Genomic DNA, 19,052 nt, shown 5'->3' with positions numbered 1-19,052 from the left:
TGCCTGCCTCTGCGCTTCCTTCCTGCTGGGGCTGTGCTCGGCCAACAGGATCCTCGACAAGCCCGCCCTGGGGTGAGGGGGCCCTTCCCGGCAGTGGGGATAGAGGCACACGTTGCCTGTAGGGTCTCGTACGCCCTTGGTGCAGGTGGAGGCCTGCTCCTGGCCCCGTGTCGGTGTCACAGAAAGGACAGGAGGCTGCGAAGTTTGTCTGGAAGAAGTTCCTCTGTCTGACCCAGGTTATGAATCTGCAGGGCAAACATTGAAGGCTTTGTTGTTATTTATTCATATAATAAGCATCCAGCTACTTCTCTGCGTCAGCTGGGTGTGATTTTGTCAGGTGCAAGGAGACTTTGTTTTCTGTTATTGTTTCAGATTGGTTAGCAAGCATCCATGGTGGTCTGATTACAAAGCCTTTTTTTAAAATCTGTTTTCCTCAGAAACTGGTTTGGTTTATTTCCATCAGTTACCAAAACAGTGAAATACTAAGCAAGTAGGAAAAAAGTACTTAAATAATTACAGCACTAATAGATTAACACAACAGTTGTTTAGGTAACCCATGCATCTTGCTTTGTCAACACGAGTCTGATTTGTAATCATTTCATGTCTTTTGCAGCACATGGTCCTGAAATTCTAATTTTATAGAGTTTATTAACGGACATCCATCATGTCTTGGCTTGCTGATCTCGCTGGAAAGGCAGAGGATCTACTCAATAGAGTTGATCAAGGAGCTGCATCAGCACTGAGCAAAAAAGACACAGCAAGCAGTGCAGTTTATGACAATAAGAATTTGGATTCTGCCAGTGAATATTCTGAATTGCGCCAGCATACTGCAGAAGTGAAATATCAGACGTCATCCAAAGCATCCTACATCTCCTCAGCAGCTGATAATATTAAACATCAAAAGGCCACAATCCTAGCAGGAACAGCAAATGTTAAACCAGCACGTAGGACATCGTCAGAGGTTGCCTCTCCAGTAGACAGTGTTTCCACACCCAGAGCTTCCTCACATTTTGTGAGAAGAAAAAAGTCAGAACCCGATGATGAGTTACTATTTGACTTTCTCAACAGTTCAGAGAAGGAGCCTAATGGGAGGGTGGACCCTAAAAAAGAGAAGATCAAGACACCTGTTCTTCAAAATCACTCTCGGACTTCAAGCATTAGTTCTGCATCTGCCAGTACTACACAGAGTGCAAAAACTACTGAAGATAATTCCATCAGGAGCCAAGGCAATGGTAGTTAAATAGTATTGAACGTAGAGATATTTAAAACCCAAGTGTGACTAGGGTAAGGCTAGGTAATGGATTTACTGTCACTTCATGAAACGTTTAGTGATAGTAGTATGTCAAATGTGTAGAGTATAGCAGGGTCCTTACCATTTTTTAAATCAATGGGATAATCTTAAATACCATGCTAATTTGACAAGCTTCATAATTAATACGTAAAACTTCTGTGTTCTCCATCTACCTCGTTGCTGCTGCTTACCTTGATCTCTCTGAGCTATGACCTAACCCTGCATCAGCCCCCATACATGCCCACTTAGAAGCCCGGGTGCTGCTGCATTTGTTTGATTTCTCAAGGGCTCTTGCCTGTTGTTGCCATGTAGGAGAGTGACTTTCACCAGCTGGTAGATGATGTTGGCTGTTTCCCAGTGCACCATGTGAGGTTTTCTCTGTTCCACCATGAAAAGAGGGGTAAGCTGCAGAGTGGGAAGTTTGAGGTGGATAGGCTATTGTAGAGCTACAGGCATGAGAGAGCTAAATAGAGAAAAAGCCTTTGGGTTTGCCAGTAGTCTTAAATTCAGACACCTGAAAGAGCCTCCAGGCCAGATGTTCAGAAGTTGGGGCTATTCTCAAGTCAATGCAAAGGAGAATGTGGCTGGGAAGTGTCAGGAACTTGTGTTCTCTATCAGACTGTTCAATTTATACTCGGTGCTTGCTACTGCTGTACTACTTTGCTGTTGTTTATTCTATAAAATTGAAGCAAATGTTTATATCGTTTCTTAAAAATGCAGTTAGAATACTTTGTGTTCAGTACTTTGAGCAGGTAAAGCATTGTAAATGCCATTTTTTTAGTTACTACATTAAGTACGCTGAAAAGTTCTAGACAAAAAAAGGGATCATTTCCAAAGATGTGAATATTTTTGTATTTCAGGGTCTGTAACTTTTCAATAAGGTTTAATAATAATTATTGTTATTGAAATATGTTAGACCAGGCTATATGGCCTTTCTGGTTGGTGCTTAAGGAACATACTTGTTTTGCTCTGTGTGGCCTGCAGGATTTTCTTCTGAGGATTTTTGAGTAGAGTTTGCATTGTGGAGCTGTCGAATGAGGAATCACGTGATTACAACGTAGAGTTTGAGCACAGTGGTTTCAGAGTTGATTCTATAGATATGTTTGTTTCATTTAAATGTTCTGTATAGCATCTGTTGAAGTAGCTTATGATACGTTAGTATAGACAAAACCACTTAATGTTATACTTTGTACGTTGGCACGGATATAATCTAGTATGTGCTATAAATGCTAATTTCTTGCTTCATTAGTCTGTTGAGTTTTTCAGAGAAAGGAATGAGGCTAAATTGTCTGATTTGGAAAGCAAATACATGAATCAAAAAGAAGGAAACTAGACTTCTTAGAACCATTTAAATAGGAAAGGAGTTTGAGAAAACATGGAAGAAATGTTGCTGTCACTGCCGCTACTTGTCCGTGTGGTGTTGTTCATAATTAGTAGTCTGCCCCAGCTGCCTGGGCTCTGTGAGACAGGGGCTGTTGCAATGGTAACAAGGAATGTGGAGCAGGTTAGTTGGTGATCGCAAGGTGAAGTAAATAACATTGAATTAGATGATGTTTTGACTGAAATTATTCTTAAAATGCTTTTTTACATAAAGATAACAAATATATAGCTGTGTGGCTGGGTTACATATTTAGAGTTCATAACAAAATGACTAACTGTAGTCATCTGAACAGATTTTTTTAAAAATAAAATTTACATCCTCAGAATCAAAATCTTAATGGAAAACCCAAATGAATTTATACTAAAAATTCCCCTGGTTAGTTGCTATGTATATTTAATCTCTTCTGTTAGTCTCTCAGCTTCTGAAGACATCTCTGGACAGCATAGTCATAAAAAAGTATTGATGTTTCGAAATCCTAAATTTGACATCAATGACTTGTCTTCCAGGATTAACAAGAGCCCTGCATGACGTGTGTGTACTGTATAATAGTCCTATTTTGTGCAAGTCCCTTGGGAAAAGCTGCTCCATGTTCTATTTTAATATCAGCTATCTTGATTTTTTTTTTTAAGTTTTGTATTCTGCATTTAACCACTGATGCAGAACGTAGAATTGCTGTTTATATCAAGGTTGCCTTGCACCTCTCTGTACAGAAACTCCAGACAGTTCTGATTCTGGACTGGGAGCACAAGGGGATGGCATGAAGGACTCATCACCAAGCACGGTAACTAATCCTAGCCTTTCAGCTAATGACGATTGCAAATCACGTGAGCTATCCAATCTTCGCCTGGAGAATCAGCTGCTGCGGAATGAAGTTCAATCTTTAAATCAGGAAATGGCTTCATTAATTCAGAGGTCCAAAGAAACACAAGAAGGTACTGTGGTTTGGAAACTAAACTCTAACAGATTGGTAAAATGCTAATGAACTAGAAAACAATGCTGTCTCTATGTTAGTGATTTGTATTTATAATATCTTTCTAGTTCAATTTGCATTTATGATTTACCAAGCAAAATTATTCTTGGTTTCAGAATAATGATCTGGGAGAAACTAAAAGGCTTGTTCAACTACAAAGATAACACAAATTTTGATTAAAATTATGTGATCAAGTTAGTTCCAAAACTTACATCTTATTAAAACAGTTTTAGCAAATGTTAACAGTATTAAAATATTTTTCCTGCTTTAAAGGCCATTGCCAAATGACTAGTTTTGAAATGAGTAAATTCCTTTAAATACTTCAAAATCTGACTACTGGCTGTAGGCTATAATCTCTGATGTCTAGAAACTTACAGTGAAATATAAAAATTAGTATTTTTGTGTGACTTCACTAGCTTTTTCAAAGCTAAGTGAAATGACAAATATAAAAAATGTGACTATAAAAACACTTAAATGATGGAACATTGAGCAAACTGCAGCTGTTAGGCATAAAACTGAGGGACCCCTTTTTTTTCAAAGTAACCGTATGAGCCAGCAAATTTTAATTTCCATTGAAGCTTAATATGTATTTTTTTGGTTAAAAACAGAAGCCTCAGTAAGTATTCAGGCATTATTTCAGCACTGGTGTATTTTTCTACTGTTTTTTAGGTTGAGCTTATTGTCACATTGAGTTGAACTAGATGGTTTATGCAGTGGTTTCCAAAGGCTTGCTCGCACAGGGCTATTCAGCAGTAGGCCATTGCAAGGGGTGGGGCAGGTAAAATTTTTCAACTGGAGTGTGACATGGAATGAAATGCCTGTATTAAGATTACCTGCAAAATTTTATGGGTCATACTCTGACAGCCAGTCTGGCATTTGTTACTTCTTGGTAGTTCATAAAGTTTCAGTATTACTTCAACTTGGTTGTACTTAACTTTTTTCTTCAAGAAATGTGATGTGTGCATCCTCACCATTTACAAGACCTTGCAACACCTACTTTTATAAACTTCAAAGAAACTTCTTATTTTGTAGAATTGAACAAATCCCGGGAAAGGGTTGAGAAGTGGAATGTTGACCATTCAAAGAGTGACAGGATGGTCAGAGAACTTCAAACTCAAGTTGATGATCTGACAGAAGCTGTTGGTGCCAAGGATTCACAGCTAGCTGTACTGAAAGTACGGTTGCAAGAAGCTGATCAGCTCTTAAGTGCTCGGACAGAAGCTTTGGAAGCATTGCAGAGTGAAAAATCACGGTACTTGATAATTTCATACTTCGTAATTCTGCAAATAGTAATAGGTTTGAAAATTCAAGGTAGATAATTTAGCCTCTTTAAGCATAAAAATGAGTAAACCGATGGGGAAAGGGATTCTACCAAGATATGAAATATGAGGATTAAAATTTGCTCTGAGCCTGTTATATCATACCTGTCAGAGGGAACAGGGCAAATGAGTATTAAATAGGGACAATTGTCACCAAATTATTTGAGTCAGTTTTCTATAAAGTATTTATGTTTGTGTCAGATGCCTGAAGCTGAAGATCTCAAGAAAAATGTTTGTCTTGAAAAATACATTTGCTTATACACAAATACTAAGACTTACCTGACGTACCTCAGTGCTGGGATATGAATCAGCAGTTGCATACTGCAAAATACAGGTCAGGGAGGAGATCCGTGAGGAGATGAACTGCAGGCATCACACCTGTACCCAGCCATACTCAATAATTTACTGTCTAAATTTTCAAAGTGTTCTGAAAAGCAGGTAGTCATATTTCTACCTGAAGATACTAGATGTCTTATTTTTCAATTAATGTGTATATCACTCTTTCAGGATAATACAAGACCACAGTGAGGGGAGCAGTTTGCAAAATCAAGCCCTTCAAACTCTTCAGGAGAGACTGCGTGATGCAGACTCCGCACTCAAGCGAGAGCAAGAAAGTTACAAACAAATGCAGGTTAGACATGAAGAGTAAGGAAGAGTTTCAGACTCTACTTTTTGAGATGAAATCTGCGAGGTTCTGACTTCTCTCTTTTCCCTTTGACATCAGTTCCTGTTCAGGGTACTAAGTGCTTCGAAGGATGTGCTGTCTGCTGCATGAAGTATCCTTGTGATGCTACTTTGCTTCTTATGTGTAATTTTTGAAAGCTTTGTGATTAAAAGTTTTTGATGATTAATGCTGACAATTTTTACTGTTTTTTTATGCTAACTTTAATATTAAAACTTGTTTTAAAACTAGATCAGTAATCAATTTAATTTTCCATTCTGTGCTGTTACACAGTAAATTGTTACACAGCTTTAATATGTAATATTTAAGCTGGACCATCACTCCTGTGGTAAAGTGTGAGTACATCATTGCTAGAGACCTCTTTCCACACTTAGCTTGGCCTTTGTTATGTATAATAGCATCTTTGTATCAATGTCTGTGTTTTTTTTTTAAAGTACATCAAAATATGACAGACTGCATTTGATAATACTTTCTGAGGGGAAAGCTTGCTTTTTGTTTACCAACTAAATGTAAATAATAGGAAGATTGTTATTCCCCCACTATTTCTGGTGAGGGAAAGAAATGCCTATTTTTACTGATATTATTTAGCGCTTGCTTAAGGAAGCAGGATTTCTCTCCACATAGCACTAATGAATCTTTAAATTGGAGGTGGTAGATAATGAGGTGTTGTCATGTGTAGTTGCTTTTAAACTCTTTTTTCCTTTCTAGGTTAGAGTTGAGACTCTTTAAACACCAAGTATTGTTTCTTTATTGCTAATAGAATGAGTTTGCGGCTCGTCTAAGTAAAATGGAAGCAGAATGTCAGAACTTGGCAGAAGGCATAACTGTAGCAGAAAGAAAGTATTTAGATGAAAAGAGGCGAGCAGATGAGCTTCAGCAGCAAGTCAAAATAACTAAAAACCACCTAGAATCTGCAAAACAGGAGCTGACAGACTACAAACAGAAAGCTACTCGCATACTCCAAGTAAGCGGTTCTGTAAATAAATCCGGTTTGATTTGTACACTTAACTTTTTTAAGGCGTTATGCTTAAATAATCTGATTTCTGTATTTTTTCATGTGACCTGTAATATATATTGGGACATATCTATAATGATACCTGTATGGAACTGCTACCCATATGCATTTTGTAAATTTAAGTTTACAGATTGAGTTAAGTAGTTTAAATGGAAGTTCAGGTTCTGAACTTAAAGAAAAATGCAAATGAGCCATTGCATGTATTGTGCAACATCTGTCAGTGTGTTCCACATCCAAGAGTCCAGTCTACGGCAGATAGATAAATAGATGTAACCTGCAAGTTGTTCCACACCCAGTATTCCTGAGTCAAGAGTATTGCTCTGTTCTGCTTGAGCCTGAAGCATTGCATAGAATAGATACTTATGTGTAAACCAAATAAAATATTTTTATGTATTCTGAAAGGTTGCATGTGATCAGAATTATATAAACAATGCCAAAAGTAGGTATTTAGTGCAGTTCTGTGCTACTTAAGTTGTCAAAGATACCAAATCCAAATGTGGTCAATTTGAGTCTTGTTTATAGAAGTTAGCAAAATGCTGAAAATAAAGGTGTCTGTTTAGAATAATGAATTTAGTCTGATAGCCCAGGACAGCTTTTAAGTCATCGTGATAAATATGAGAAGTATGAGATCAGAAGTGAACATTGAGCTAACATTAGGTTGTCTCTAAATAAAATGGTTCATCCTCTTTCCCAAGAGAGTTATAGCTGTATTTGACTCTTATTTGGCTTTGTTGGCAGAAGAAAGGATGGACTGAAAGGGGCTCAGGGCTGTCTTTACTGATCTTAGTGTTCGTCTTCTCTCTTATGGTAGCTGGAAAGCCAAAATTTTTGTCAATTACATGTTTAACATTGCAGGCACCTCTAAAGAGAAGAGCTGTACTCTTCCTCAGATAACACAGGCTTTCAGTAAATCCACTCTCATGGCATACAGAAAGTCAGAAAAATTATTAGTAGGGAAACACTAATTTTAAAATGTGCAGGGTCATTATTAACTTGGATAAAAGAACAGATAAAGCAGTTCTGCTGTATGTGTACATTTGAATTTTAGAGCAAAGTCATTTTGGCGTATTCTAGTTGAGCACTTGTTACATTTTGCAATGAATAATATATTGATTTATTATTACAGTCTAAAGAAAAGTTGATAAACAGCTTAAAAGAAGGCTCTGGTATTGAAGGCCTGGATAGCAATACTGCAAGCACAATGGAACTAGAAGAACTGAGATATGAGCGAGACGCTCAGAGAGAAGAAATACAAAAACTAATGGGGCAAATACAACAGATGAGAACAGAGCTGCAGGTAGCTATGATTATGTACACGTGTATTTGTAGTTCACCATGCACAAAGAACTGTTTTCTAGTACACTTTAGGGCTGTTGCTTCTAGTGTTTTTTTGTCCTAGTTTTAAGATAGGCCGATTTTTGCTCAAGGTGAGACAGGTGCTTATTGATACCCAATTTCTTTCCATGTTCTCTCTCACCATTTCAGCTTATGGTGGGAGCAGTACTATAGATACCGTTTCTCTCTTCCCTTGCTAATGTGTGCTCCTTTTGAGGGAAGCATTTCTTTCCAAACAAGCGTGGTGATTTCTAGAGAGATCACCTGTACCCTTTCCTGCAAGGGCCACTAAACCTTCAAGCAACTGTAATCTGAGTCGTCTGCTGGCATAATTGGCTCAACCCAGCAGCTGCATGAAAGCCTACTTTACGCAGTTTTAGCCTGTAGACATTAGAAGGGAAAAAGTGGAGGCTTTTCATGTTCACAAAATGAATTTATTTTATTACTGTATTAGTAAAAATATTCTGTGTAAAATGACCAAATGTCATTTATTCAACGTGCCCTCAGTTTCATTTTCCTTTGAAGTAATATTGCCGATACAACTTTTTTTTACTTTTAGCTATGACGGATTGCAGTATTATTTGAATGATAGTGAAATAGTAACATTTCTGTTCATTTCAGGATATGGAGACTCAGCAGGTAAGTGAAGCTGAGTCTGTGAGAGAGCAGCTTCAAGACCTACAAGAGCAAATAGCAGCACATAAAATGGCCAAGCAAGAGGCAGAAGCTGAACTAGAACGGCAAAAACAGGTAAGGAATTCTTGAAAACTGATGGGTCTTATTTTAGGCCTCATGTGATGTCATCAGTAAAGCATTTGGCTTGGTGAGAGCGTGGCTTATACAGTATTTGGGTTATTTTTTGTCTGGTATTCCAGAAAAATCCCCAAAATCTTAATGAGCGTCACTAGGCCAAACAGAGCACAACTAGTACTAGGCAATGGACAGGGCCTTCTGGATACTCCTGATCAAGAGAGACCTCGCTGATGTGTTAAAGAAAAACCCTAGTTTTAATTTATGGAGTGCACAAAATTGATCATGATCTTGAATTTATTCAGCAGGGGAAGAATCAAGCAATAGGGATAGACTAACATTTGTAACTGCTATTTATGTCAAGAAACTCCAGTATTAAAATGGTCACTGTGCAACTTCCTGTTCCCAATTGCTACATAAGATTTAGCTTGTAAAACAATGTTGTTATAGTACCAATTCCTAGATTTTTTTAGTCCACTTTTTAACTCGCTTCTCAATCTAAATGTTGTTACTTGCAAACTGTTCTATAAGACAAATTGCTAATAAAATTATATTAATGAATTTTGTCAGATTATGTCATATCTTTAAGCAAACTCCCTGTTGATTTAAGCGGTTTTGTATTAAAAAGAGGGGGAAAAAGGCAAACTTGTATTTCATGTGAACAAACTTGTTATTCAGTAGAAATAAGACAAATGCTTTGTACCCTGTTAAAAAATTTCTATGTTTCTCATTTAAACAGAATGAATAATGAGGAAAGCAGGAGAGTACACTGTATCTGCTAGGAACAATTTATTTTACAGGATTATCTGTCCTTCCAGAAATTACATTTTAATGAGATGCTAGCAGCTTGAACTAATTAAAAGGCAGAAGTCGAGGTCTGGTCTTGATGGATAGCTGATGTTTGTTATGTCAAAGCAGATGGCAGATTGTATTTAGTTACTCCTGCTCTTCTGAGGGTTGTATTTTAAGTTGGTACTACATGTAGATAAAGTGAGGTGAATTTAAAAAAAAGGCATTGTCAGTTGTTACAGAAACTGAAGTATTCCTTTTGATGACACACATTTACATGTGCTTTTAAAGTAATTATGTGCATTGATACTTAAATATAGTTACAGTCTGTTTTATCTGGGAATTTCCTTAACTGTTGCAATAAAGCTTCTGAGACTGAAGATGGAAGATAAGTAAAGTTGTTATTGTACAGCTGATAGTCTGAAGGGAGAATAGGATTGTCCGTTTTCTGTAGCAACTGACCACTGAAGTGATACAGTGATTTGCAGACTGTCTTAATATAAAAGATAAACATGACGGATCTTTAAACTGGAGGTTAAATAGCCACTAAATCTTGGGGTTAACAAAATTTATGGTTAGGTTTGCTGTTCAGTAAGTTATCCCTTAGTAATATTCCTTCCCCTTTCACTTCTGATACGTTAATTTATCCTAAACTTTAAAGGAAGACCTGTGTCATACAGAATTATAGATAAGACAAAGGTTTTTAAACACTTTTAAAAAATATCTTGGATTAATGGGTTTATTTTGGGAACACAGATTACCCCTGAAAATACTTCGTAATTGTTTAAATTGCATTATTGACATTGTTTCAAGATAGCAATGTAATAAACGGTGAGAGTATAAAGAAGATAAATCATGGTCCCAATGAAATTGTGTGACTCCTAGTAAACTAGTCTGGATTAATATTTATATTAGCTCGGTTTCCACAAAAGGATTTAAGTCTTGTAGGTTGTGTCTTCATACTCAGCTCTCTTTTTTTTCTTTTTTTACCCTCATCCTAGGCAGACACTTAACTAAGGTTAAATTTCAGACTATATTTGATTGCAGCATTGTGTTCTACTGTGAAACTCTAGATAAGAGAATCTCTCAAAATACATATATGTATAAAATCTTTCATTTGTGGTTGTGATAAATTTTATAGGAACTCCATTATACTGAAGAGGAATTGTATCGAACAAAGAATACTTTGCAAAGCAGAATAAAAGACAGGGAGGAAGAAATTCAGAAACTCAGAAATCAGGTGTGTATAGAAAATAACTTTATCACCTTCAATTATGAAAACAATTATGAGAACTATTAATTTGATTAAACTGTACAAAAGAAACAAAGGCTCTACTAATTAGTTACCGTGCCCTTGTTTTCAATACAGAGTAGAGTGTTGAGTAGAGGGAGTACAAGAAGGGAAACATGAAGTAGTAAATAGCCTAATTTATAATTGCATATGCTTTTGTCTTCAGGGGAAAAAAAATCAACCTGTGTCCCAACTAGACCTGATGAGGTGGTGCTGGATCAACGTTCTTCTTTTTTAAAACTAAAAAAGGGCATTGGCTTTTGATTAGGTCATCATGATTTCTGCAAAGATGCTTCTAACTGAGCATAAGAACATAAGTAATATCCTACAGACTCAGTGATCCATTTAGCCCACTGTTCTATCTTGGGCAGTGGGGCCAGCATGTGAGCCTGTCAGCTTTCTTCACTCCCTTGTACTCACTCAGCATCAGCAGTTGAATTAGGGATGTTAGTGTTGAAGCCCCACCAGTTTACGAACCTATTTTCCTTGAATTAGTCTAACCCTTTTGGAACCTTCTGATATTTGTCAACCTCCACAGTCTCCTTGGGCAGCACAAAGGCATAGGCCTTGTTTTGTGTAAATTATCTTAGCATAATGAAACATAGTCTGTATGTACAGAAATTGATAGTCTAGAGTCAAATATGGTGTACAGTTACAATGACAGAGGATTTGGAAATTGTGTTGTGATACAAATTTCTTGAGCCTGTTGGCAGATGATTCTTATGGTGGTGCTGGCTTTAGGGCTTCCTGCACCTGCCCTGGTGCATGGCATCCAATTTTTATTTCTGTCTTGCTGCCTGTAGTTCCTGCTGGTTCTGTTTTTTTCATCATTGAAGCTACATCTTTGTAATATATGATGCTACAAGTGTCTGAGGTCCAAGACTGTAGTGAATAAATGAGCTATTGCACGTATGGCTAATCTGGAGAGATTCCCATTCACTTTAAATATTTTCTGGAAATTGGATGACGTGATCCATGTCTTAATTTGCTGTCCTTGCAATTTCTATTTACTAGTACAATCATGTTTTCTGCCTCAGTGCTCCTCAGTCCTGCAGTGTATCCTGCATTTTCACCATATTTGTTTAAGTTTTCCTGTAGAAGGGCATCAGATTCTCCCTGTTATTACTGAATTTTTCTTTCCTTACTTGAAAACATTTTTATGTACTTGCTTGTTTTGTGAAGTTGCGAGTATGATAGCCAGACTGGATTATCTTGCTATTGTCATGCCTACCATTGAAACTCAACTCTGAGGCATAGCATTCATTTTTGTGATCAAATTTGTGATTGAACAGGAATGTTCATATGTTTAGAGGTGGAAAACATAGGAATACGTTTTTGCATAGTTTCTCCTGCCACGTGAAATCTTTTTAGCAACTGTCGAAAATAAGTTTCTTTATTATGCTCATTGATGATTGTTTTGGTACTATTATCCTGTAAAAAAATATGCAGTTGCATAATTTCATTCTTAGAGGGCTCTCTTATTTAGAGTTTTGTAGTATTTCAGTTGGTCAGGCTTTTAACTTGTTCTGATTTTTTTTTATTTTCTTTTTTTTTTAGCTCACAAACAAGGCTCTAAGTAGTAGTAGTCAGGCAGAATTAGAAAATCGGCTTCATCAGCTGACAGAAACACTAATTCAGAAGCAAACCATGTTAGAGAGCCTGAGTACAGAGAAAAACTCACTTGTCTATCAACTGGAACGACTTGAGCAACAGCTGAAGGCTATCCAAGGCACCAGTACTAATGGACCTTCCATTAATATGGCAGGAATAGACAGTGCTGAAGGTAAATAAGGAAATATAAAACTTAAAACTGTCTTTTCTGCAGTTCAAGCTTTTATATTTTGCAATGCCTTTACCTGTAAGTCTGAGCTTTTTGGGAAAAAAAATGCTGAAAATATGCAGTGTATGCCAGAGACCTTGTCAACAGCAGCCTTGTCAACTATCATAAAAAATAGTTAAGTAGAAGCTCCTTTTTGTGGGTAAATGACTTTTAAGTAAACTTAATAAAGCAAATTTAACTCTCAATACTATGGCACTTTCAGAACAAAGCTGTCACAGCTGCAAATATATCTGTCTTTTGGGGTTTAAACTGAGTGTCAGAAACAGGAAATAAGTCTCGTGTAAGAAGGCTTTGGGACTTGAGCAAGAATGGGATACTTCCTTTTGAGACTTGGTCGGAATTCTCGTTGAAATCGATTTCCTCCTTGCTTTCTGTTTTTCTTGAAAAGCATCTTAAAAATATGGTGGTTCTGCTGACATTGGGTTGTCTATACTGTGTAGCAATCATCCTATATCATTAGGAGAATCTTAGCAGTTGATACATGATTTTGAGATGTTACTCTTCAAAGTCAAAGTTTGTAATTTTGTAAATATGGTTAAGTAACTTTAAAGCAATGGACAACTACTGAGAGGTGTAAAGTGACAATCCAGACTTTTGTTACTCTTTCTTATGAAAGACTTCTAAAGACTTAAGGCAGGAGAACTAGCAAATTTGAAATATATTTCCTTTTGACTTGTTTTTCAGTAACTTCAGTAAGCTTAATTTTAGTTGCGCAAAGGTAACATTATCCATTATCAAAGAATCTTTTTTTTAGTAAAGTTGATACGTAGTAAAAATGTAAACAATATAGAAATTTTTGAATACAAGTTAGTATCAGAAGTGCTATTGAAGTTTTACTATATGAGAAAGAAAAGCAAATGGAGAAACTGTGACAGTATCAAACCCATAATTTTTTGTACCTAATAACTGAATTATTATTCCATGATAGAACTGAATATCAAGATGTCCATCTAGTGAACTAAAATAAATTTTAAAAATATACTAAGTTGAAGAAAAATTTGACTAGATTTTAAGTTTATAAGAAATCCTACCCTTGAAACACGCTGCTCTGCCTCCAGCAAAATGGCACTAACAAATCAGATTAATCACTATTTTCATATTATTTTTATATATCTTTGTAATACACTATAAATTTGTTTTGCTCAAACAACAACTTAGCTGGTTTTAGACTAATGAGATTTTCTGCTCTTTTCCCCTTCAAATAGGTGCTCGTATGCGTAATGTTCCTGTGCTGTTTAGTGACATGGAGACTAACATGGCAGGAATGTATGGGAGAGTCCGCAAAGCTGCCAGTAGTATAGATCAGTTTAGGTAAGAGTGTCCTGAGGGAATACATTTTATAATTGCTGGAATCCTTTTGCAGTTTTCAAGTGGCACACCTTCTGTTTTGAATTGCTTTTATGAAGGTAAAAGTAAAAAATCATGAAGCTAGTATATTAAGTGTAAATTACTAAATATTGACCTAGTTCACTTGTGCTTTCTTTTGATATTAATATCCTTGGGCTTTTTCAAATTATAGTCAAATATTTAAACAACACTCTTGTAGATTTTAATGCAAGAGAATCACTAAACTATGTATAAAAAACCCTAACCTTTTTCATTACCATCTTTCACTTTTTTCACTTTCAGAGGTTTTGACTGTGTCTGTGATAAACACTTACAGAGTGTATTAGTGGATGAGTATCAAATGTGCTCAAGGAGTATCATGAACATTATTTTACTCCTGTTTAGGCATCCTGATGATGACCAGTTTCTGGGTTCTGACCCAGTGCAGCTGTTTACCTTGAAGGATAATCTGAGGAATTAGCAAACAAAAATCTGGATCCAGCGAAAGACTTGCTTTGATCCCTTTTGTGAACAGTTAGTTAATTGTCAATATTCACAGCAAAGGTCTGCTCCAAAACTGGAATCAAATACCAATAGAAAACAAAATTAGATAGTACTTAATCTTTTGAAAGCAGTATACCCTGATAGAAAGTCCTTTGTGCTTCCATGGTATTTTAATTTCATTGTGAAGAATATTGGGATTTCCATGATTGGGACCTATTATATGTGATGCTTTAATACTAAACTTCATTTGGCGATGTTGTACTCACTTCAATACACACATTTTTTTTTTTAACTGATGTTACGGAGCAAGATACATGCATCTAATGCAGTATCCTTTGTAGCAGTGTAGCAGCAAACTTGGAAAAGTCAGGTCTTTTTAATCTAATGAAATATAAGAATGCTAGTGATCTACCATTTTTTTCAAAGGAATTCAAGGTTTTAGTTGCTGAAATATTTTTGAAAAATTCGTGACAGGTCTTCAAGTAACAAAATTTGACAAATATATAGCGTATTTGTGAGTTTTAAAATACCTGTACAACTCTCAAGTCTTAGCTCTTTTTCACAAACTCTGAGCCTAGCATGTAGCAGAAAAAAATAAGGAGAGTATATTTTATGGTCTGAATTCTGTATTTTCTCACCCCATTTTATATCTTGAATACATGAAGTAAAGTTCAAGGCAGGAATAAAGTCACGTGTATAGCATCAACTGATGTTTATGAGTTTGTGGTCATTAGAATGAGTGGAACAGGAATTCATTGCTCAGTACTAACTCGTGCATTTTGATTTTTCTCTTGTACTTGTGTAGCATTCGGCTGGGAATCTTTCTGAGGCGGTATCCCATAGCAAGAGTCTTTGTAATAATTTACATGGTGAGTAAGCTTTCTTTAAAGTAAGAACTTTAATGCAAGATTTCTATAGCCAGTTTAAGTAATACATCTGAAATTGCAAGATGTTTGGTGTTCAAAAGGCTGTATAATTCACTTTAACAACTCAGTGTATTTTTTTGTAAAGCAAACTTAACAGCATTTTGTACTTAAGAGCATTTTGGAGTCATGTTGCTTGCCAGTTTTCAGTTTTTCCCAGGAATTTTTAGTGTTGCAGTCTTAAAGATATTTATGTAACTACCATTTAAAAGACTGTAAAAGTAGAGTTTTAGTACTGAAATACAGAATAATAGTGACCCATTGCCAAGGCTAACGCACCACACCTGCATGCAGTACATTTAGGAAAATGGCATCTGTTACAGCTTTTTCAATATTTGGCACTTCACTTTTTGTTTGGTGACCAATAATCTCACTTCTCTAGTAAAGTAGCTAGAAAAGTTTTTCTTGCTAGACTTAAACAAATAGTATAAAGTTGCTTATCCATACCAGGTGAGATTGTCAGACTTGCAATTGATAAAGTTCCTCTATTTTCCACTGGAGGGCAGATGTCTGTCAGTTTAAGTGGCCCATGGTAAGGTAGGTGTGCAGTCCACCCTGCTTGAAAATAACCACTAGCTGAGCCTTTGAATCTTTGAAATTAAAAAAAAAAAAATGTTGGTTGACAAGGCATAATGATTCTTCTGACCAGAGTTTCCGAGAACAGCTGTCACTATTTCAGGATACAAAGCAGACAGACACATGAATAAAGGAAGTGAGAGTTTCCCCCTGCACTGGTTCTTCCAGCCTGGAAGGAACTAGAAGGAGCAGGGCAGTTTAATTCTTAACCTCTCTCTGTCTTCCTATTCATGTCTTAAACTTATCAATATATGAATAAAATGTTTTGTAGCAAAAGACTGAAGGACTTCTACTGCCTAAGCTGCTATCTGAAGTGAACGATGGCTGCATCGGAGCTGCATATTGGGCAGTCAGTGGCAGTTACCCTTTTTCAGCTTGAACCTTGACTATGACTATTGTAACTTTAACTTTTTTTAAGGAAATGTGGCTTATGTATTGTCAGTTACCTCTCTTGTTGCACCCCCAGCAACTTCCATTCTAATTGGATAGCTTCAGCCAAATTTGAATGAGAACTAACATTCCTAAAAAGTTCATTAAAATGCCTCAAATCAGTGCCCACTGTAAGGAGAAGGAAAGCAGAACTCAGCTGTTTTACAGTCTGGTGTCAGCCAGTTGGCACAGGAGTAGTGGCTTACCAGTCACTTGAGGCAGATTACATAATATGCTGTCTGGCCATTCTAATTGGATAGCTTCAGCCAAATTTGAATGAGAACTAACATTCCTAAAAAGTTCATTAAAATGCCTCAAATCAGTGCCCACTGTAAGGAGAAGGAAAGCAGAACTCAGCTGTTTTACAGTCTGGTGTCAGCCAGTTGGCACAGGAGTAGTGGCTTACCAGTCACTTGAGGCAGATTACATAATATGCTGTCTGGGGGCTGGATATCTGGAGTTACTGTGGTATAGATAAGAGAAGCCAGAGGATATAAAGCTGTAGGCAACCAGGCTGCTTTATTTTTGCTGTTTGTGTGAAGTCTTTAGTTTTGTGCAAATGGCTTCTTCAGAATCTGACTCAGCATTTCATTGTGCAAATAATAATTCTTTTTTTAGGAATAATAGGAAAAATCTTTAATAAAAATATTTCTGCAAAACTAGATTTCTATTAGCTCTGTCATATTTACTGCTGCTGTGAATGATGATTGTCAGCACGGATAAGTTAGTTCTTTCTTTTCCCAGGCATTGCTTCATCTCTGGGTCATGATTGTTCTACTTACCTACACCCCAGAAATGCATCATGACAGTCCCAGTGGCAGATAGACGGAGATGGGACCATATGCTGTACTAATGTATTTTGGACTGGCAGCGTCTTCAGGATAATCAGTCTGGAAATATCAGCAAACTTTTCATCATGGTATTTAGGAAGAATGAAAAACTGTCACACTTATCACTACTCTTCAAATACATGTATAATACTATGTAGCTTTTTCAATTTACCTAAAAGAGCATCACTTTCCTGGAGAAATAAAGCTATGAAGTTAAGCTATGGTTATCCTTTATGTTTTATGTAGACCTTCTGGTGGTTAGAGTAAAAGGTAAGGCTTGCACCTACAGAGCGATGCAAGGATTTCTGAAATTACAGATATAGATGTGCAAATTATTTTAGATCATAGTGGATGTGGGCTATGGTCAGGTGATAAACTGTACTTAGCAATTTAAATAAACTTTATTCTTTCTGGTTTATTTCAGTCTGCTTTTGCAATTCTGTTTTTAACCTTGTAAATAATAGGCTTTTCCTTAACATGTTGAACTGAAAAAAGGACAATGGATTGGTGCAATATCTTTTTGTAAATAAGTTTAAATATAAAATATTATGTATTCTTCTTAGTTTTGTACTTCTAGTGCAGTAGATGTATCTTCCCTACCAGCTCAGTAGTGGGGCTGCCTTTTTAAAAGCTAATATTTTAGCTTTATTAGAGAGAGAGATGGTTTGAGAAAGAACATTCAAACTCTTTAGAAATAATGGTGTTTCTTTTTGCACTTGAAATGTATATATTTTGACTGTATTTTCATATACCTCTCTCATTACTACGTCTTAATCAGATCTTGTATTCATTGAAATCTTTATTTTCTAAAGCTTTGGATACTTAATTAAAACTATTTCTATACAAAATCTATCAAAACGTCAAAAATTTATCATGTCTAAACGCTTACCAAATAGACTAATAAACAAACGTCATCAAATATTTATTGTAAAACCCATAATACAAAACCAAAGCTACTGTAATAGTTCTATTGTTAGAACGTGGCATTCTGTAATTATGAATTCTCAATGCACAATAATACAAGGTCACTTTCTTCCCCTAAGAAATTTCTTGTTTTCTTATCTGGTGCTCAAAGCTGAGTAATTAAAAGATGACTACAAGCAATTTGTCACTCCTGCTCTTAAGAATATGGTTCAGTTTTCATGTGACTTGGACACACTAAGCATTAGTCCTGTGCACAAAATCTGTCATGCTAACTTCTGTGGAAATGTTACAGTAGACAAATGACTGTATTGCTGCTCTGATTTGGATCTTGCAGAGAAAACTGAAATGTTTTGATGAGCTAAGTAATAAAAGAGAGCATTTACTTTAAGTTGTGTCCCTGCCCTCTCTCACATTTACTGCACTTTGCCTAATTCATGTTGCTTGTTTTCGATTCTAATATAAAAGCCACTTTTGAACCCTGGGGAGAACTGATTGCTGTTGAAGGAGATCAGGTAAGGTCGTTTGTACAATCTTTTTCTATATATATGCATTTAAAACCTCTGAATCTTTGGGTACTCCAGTACACTGTGACTATCTGGAGGAAAAATTCTTAGTTTAGTGGTATAAACCCTTACAGCTCTGCTGACATCACACCAACTGCACATCTGTTCTTGCTGCCTATCTCCCTGTTTTTATCCTTCCTTTTTTTTTGTAATACTTTTTTTTGTAGACATCACCTCTTGGAATCCACAGGTACTTCTTTTTTTTGTAACTTAGTAAAGCCACTACAGTGCTTCTAGAACCCTTTAACATAATTAGTATTCTTTTCTTCAGTTTTTCCACATTTTCTACTAGAAATTTTATAGGGATAAGCACT

At 36.2% G+C, this 19,052-nt stretch overlaps 1 protein-coding gene across 1 annotated transcript; it reads left to right on the top strand.

Annotated features, from left to right (window-relative positions):
• Window positions 1–611: 611 nt before the first annotated feature.
• GOLGA5 (golgin A5) lies at window positions 612–17,504 on the top strand. The gene is made up of 12 exons (XM_010075029.1): window positions 612–1,232; window positions 3,383–3,604; window positions 4,675–4,894; window positions 5,469–5,592; window positions 6,404–6,607; window positions 7,785–7,955; window positions 8,615–8,743; window positions 10,674–10,772; window positions 12,381–12,606; window positions 13,869–13,974; window positions 15,299–15,362; window positions 17,166–17,504. The coding sequence occupies exons 1-12, from the start codon at window positions 665–667 to the stop codon at window positions 17,244–17,246; spliced, it is 2,214 nt and encodes a 737-aa protein (XP_010073331.1). The 5' UTR covers window positions 612–664; the 3' UTR covers window positions 17,247–17,504.
• The last annotated feature ends 1,548 nt before the right edge of the window (window positions 17,505–19,052 follow it).

The sequence above is a fragment of the Pterocles gutturalis genome, unplaced genomic scaffold, assembly GCF_000699245.1.
Source record: "Pterocles gutturalis isolate BGI_N339 unplaced genomic scaffold, ASM69924v1 scaffold4457, whole genome shotgun sequence".
Classification (NCBI taxonomy): domain Eukaryota; kingdom Metazoa; phylum Chordata; class Aves; order Pterocliformes; family Pteroclidae; genus Pterocles; species Pterocles gutturalis.
Note: the sequence above shows the minus strand (reverse complement) of the source record. Positions and strands in the feature narration are given on the sequence as shown.

Excerpts from the sequence above, each read along its gene's own strand:
- GOLGA5 (XM_010075029.1), top strand. The coding sequence starts at position 665 with ATGTCTTGGCTTGCTGATCTCGCTGGAAAGGCAGAGGATCTACTCAAT. Across the intron at positions 3,605-4,674 it reads GTCCAAAGAAACACAAGAAG|AATTGAACAAATCCCGGGAA; the intron begins GTACTGTGGTTT and ends CTTATTTTGTAG. Across the intron at positions 6,608-7,784 it reads AAGCTACTCGCATACTCCAA|TCTAAAGAAAAGTTGATAAA; the intron begins GTAAGCGGTTCT and ends TTATTATTACAG.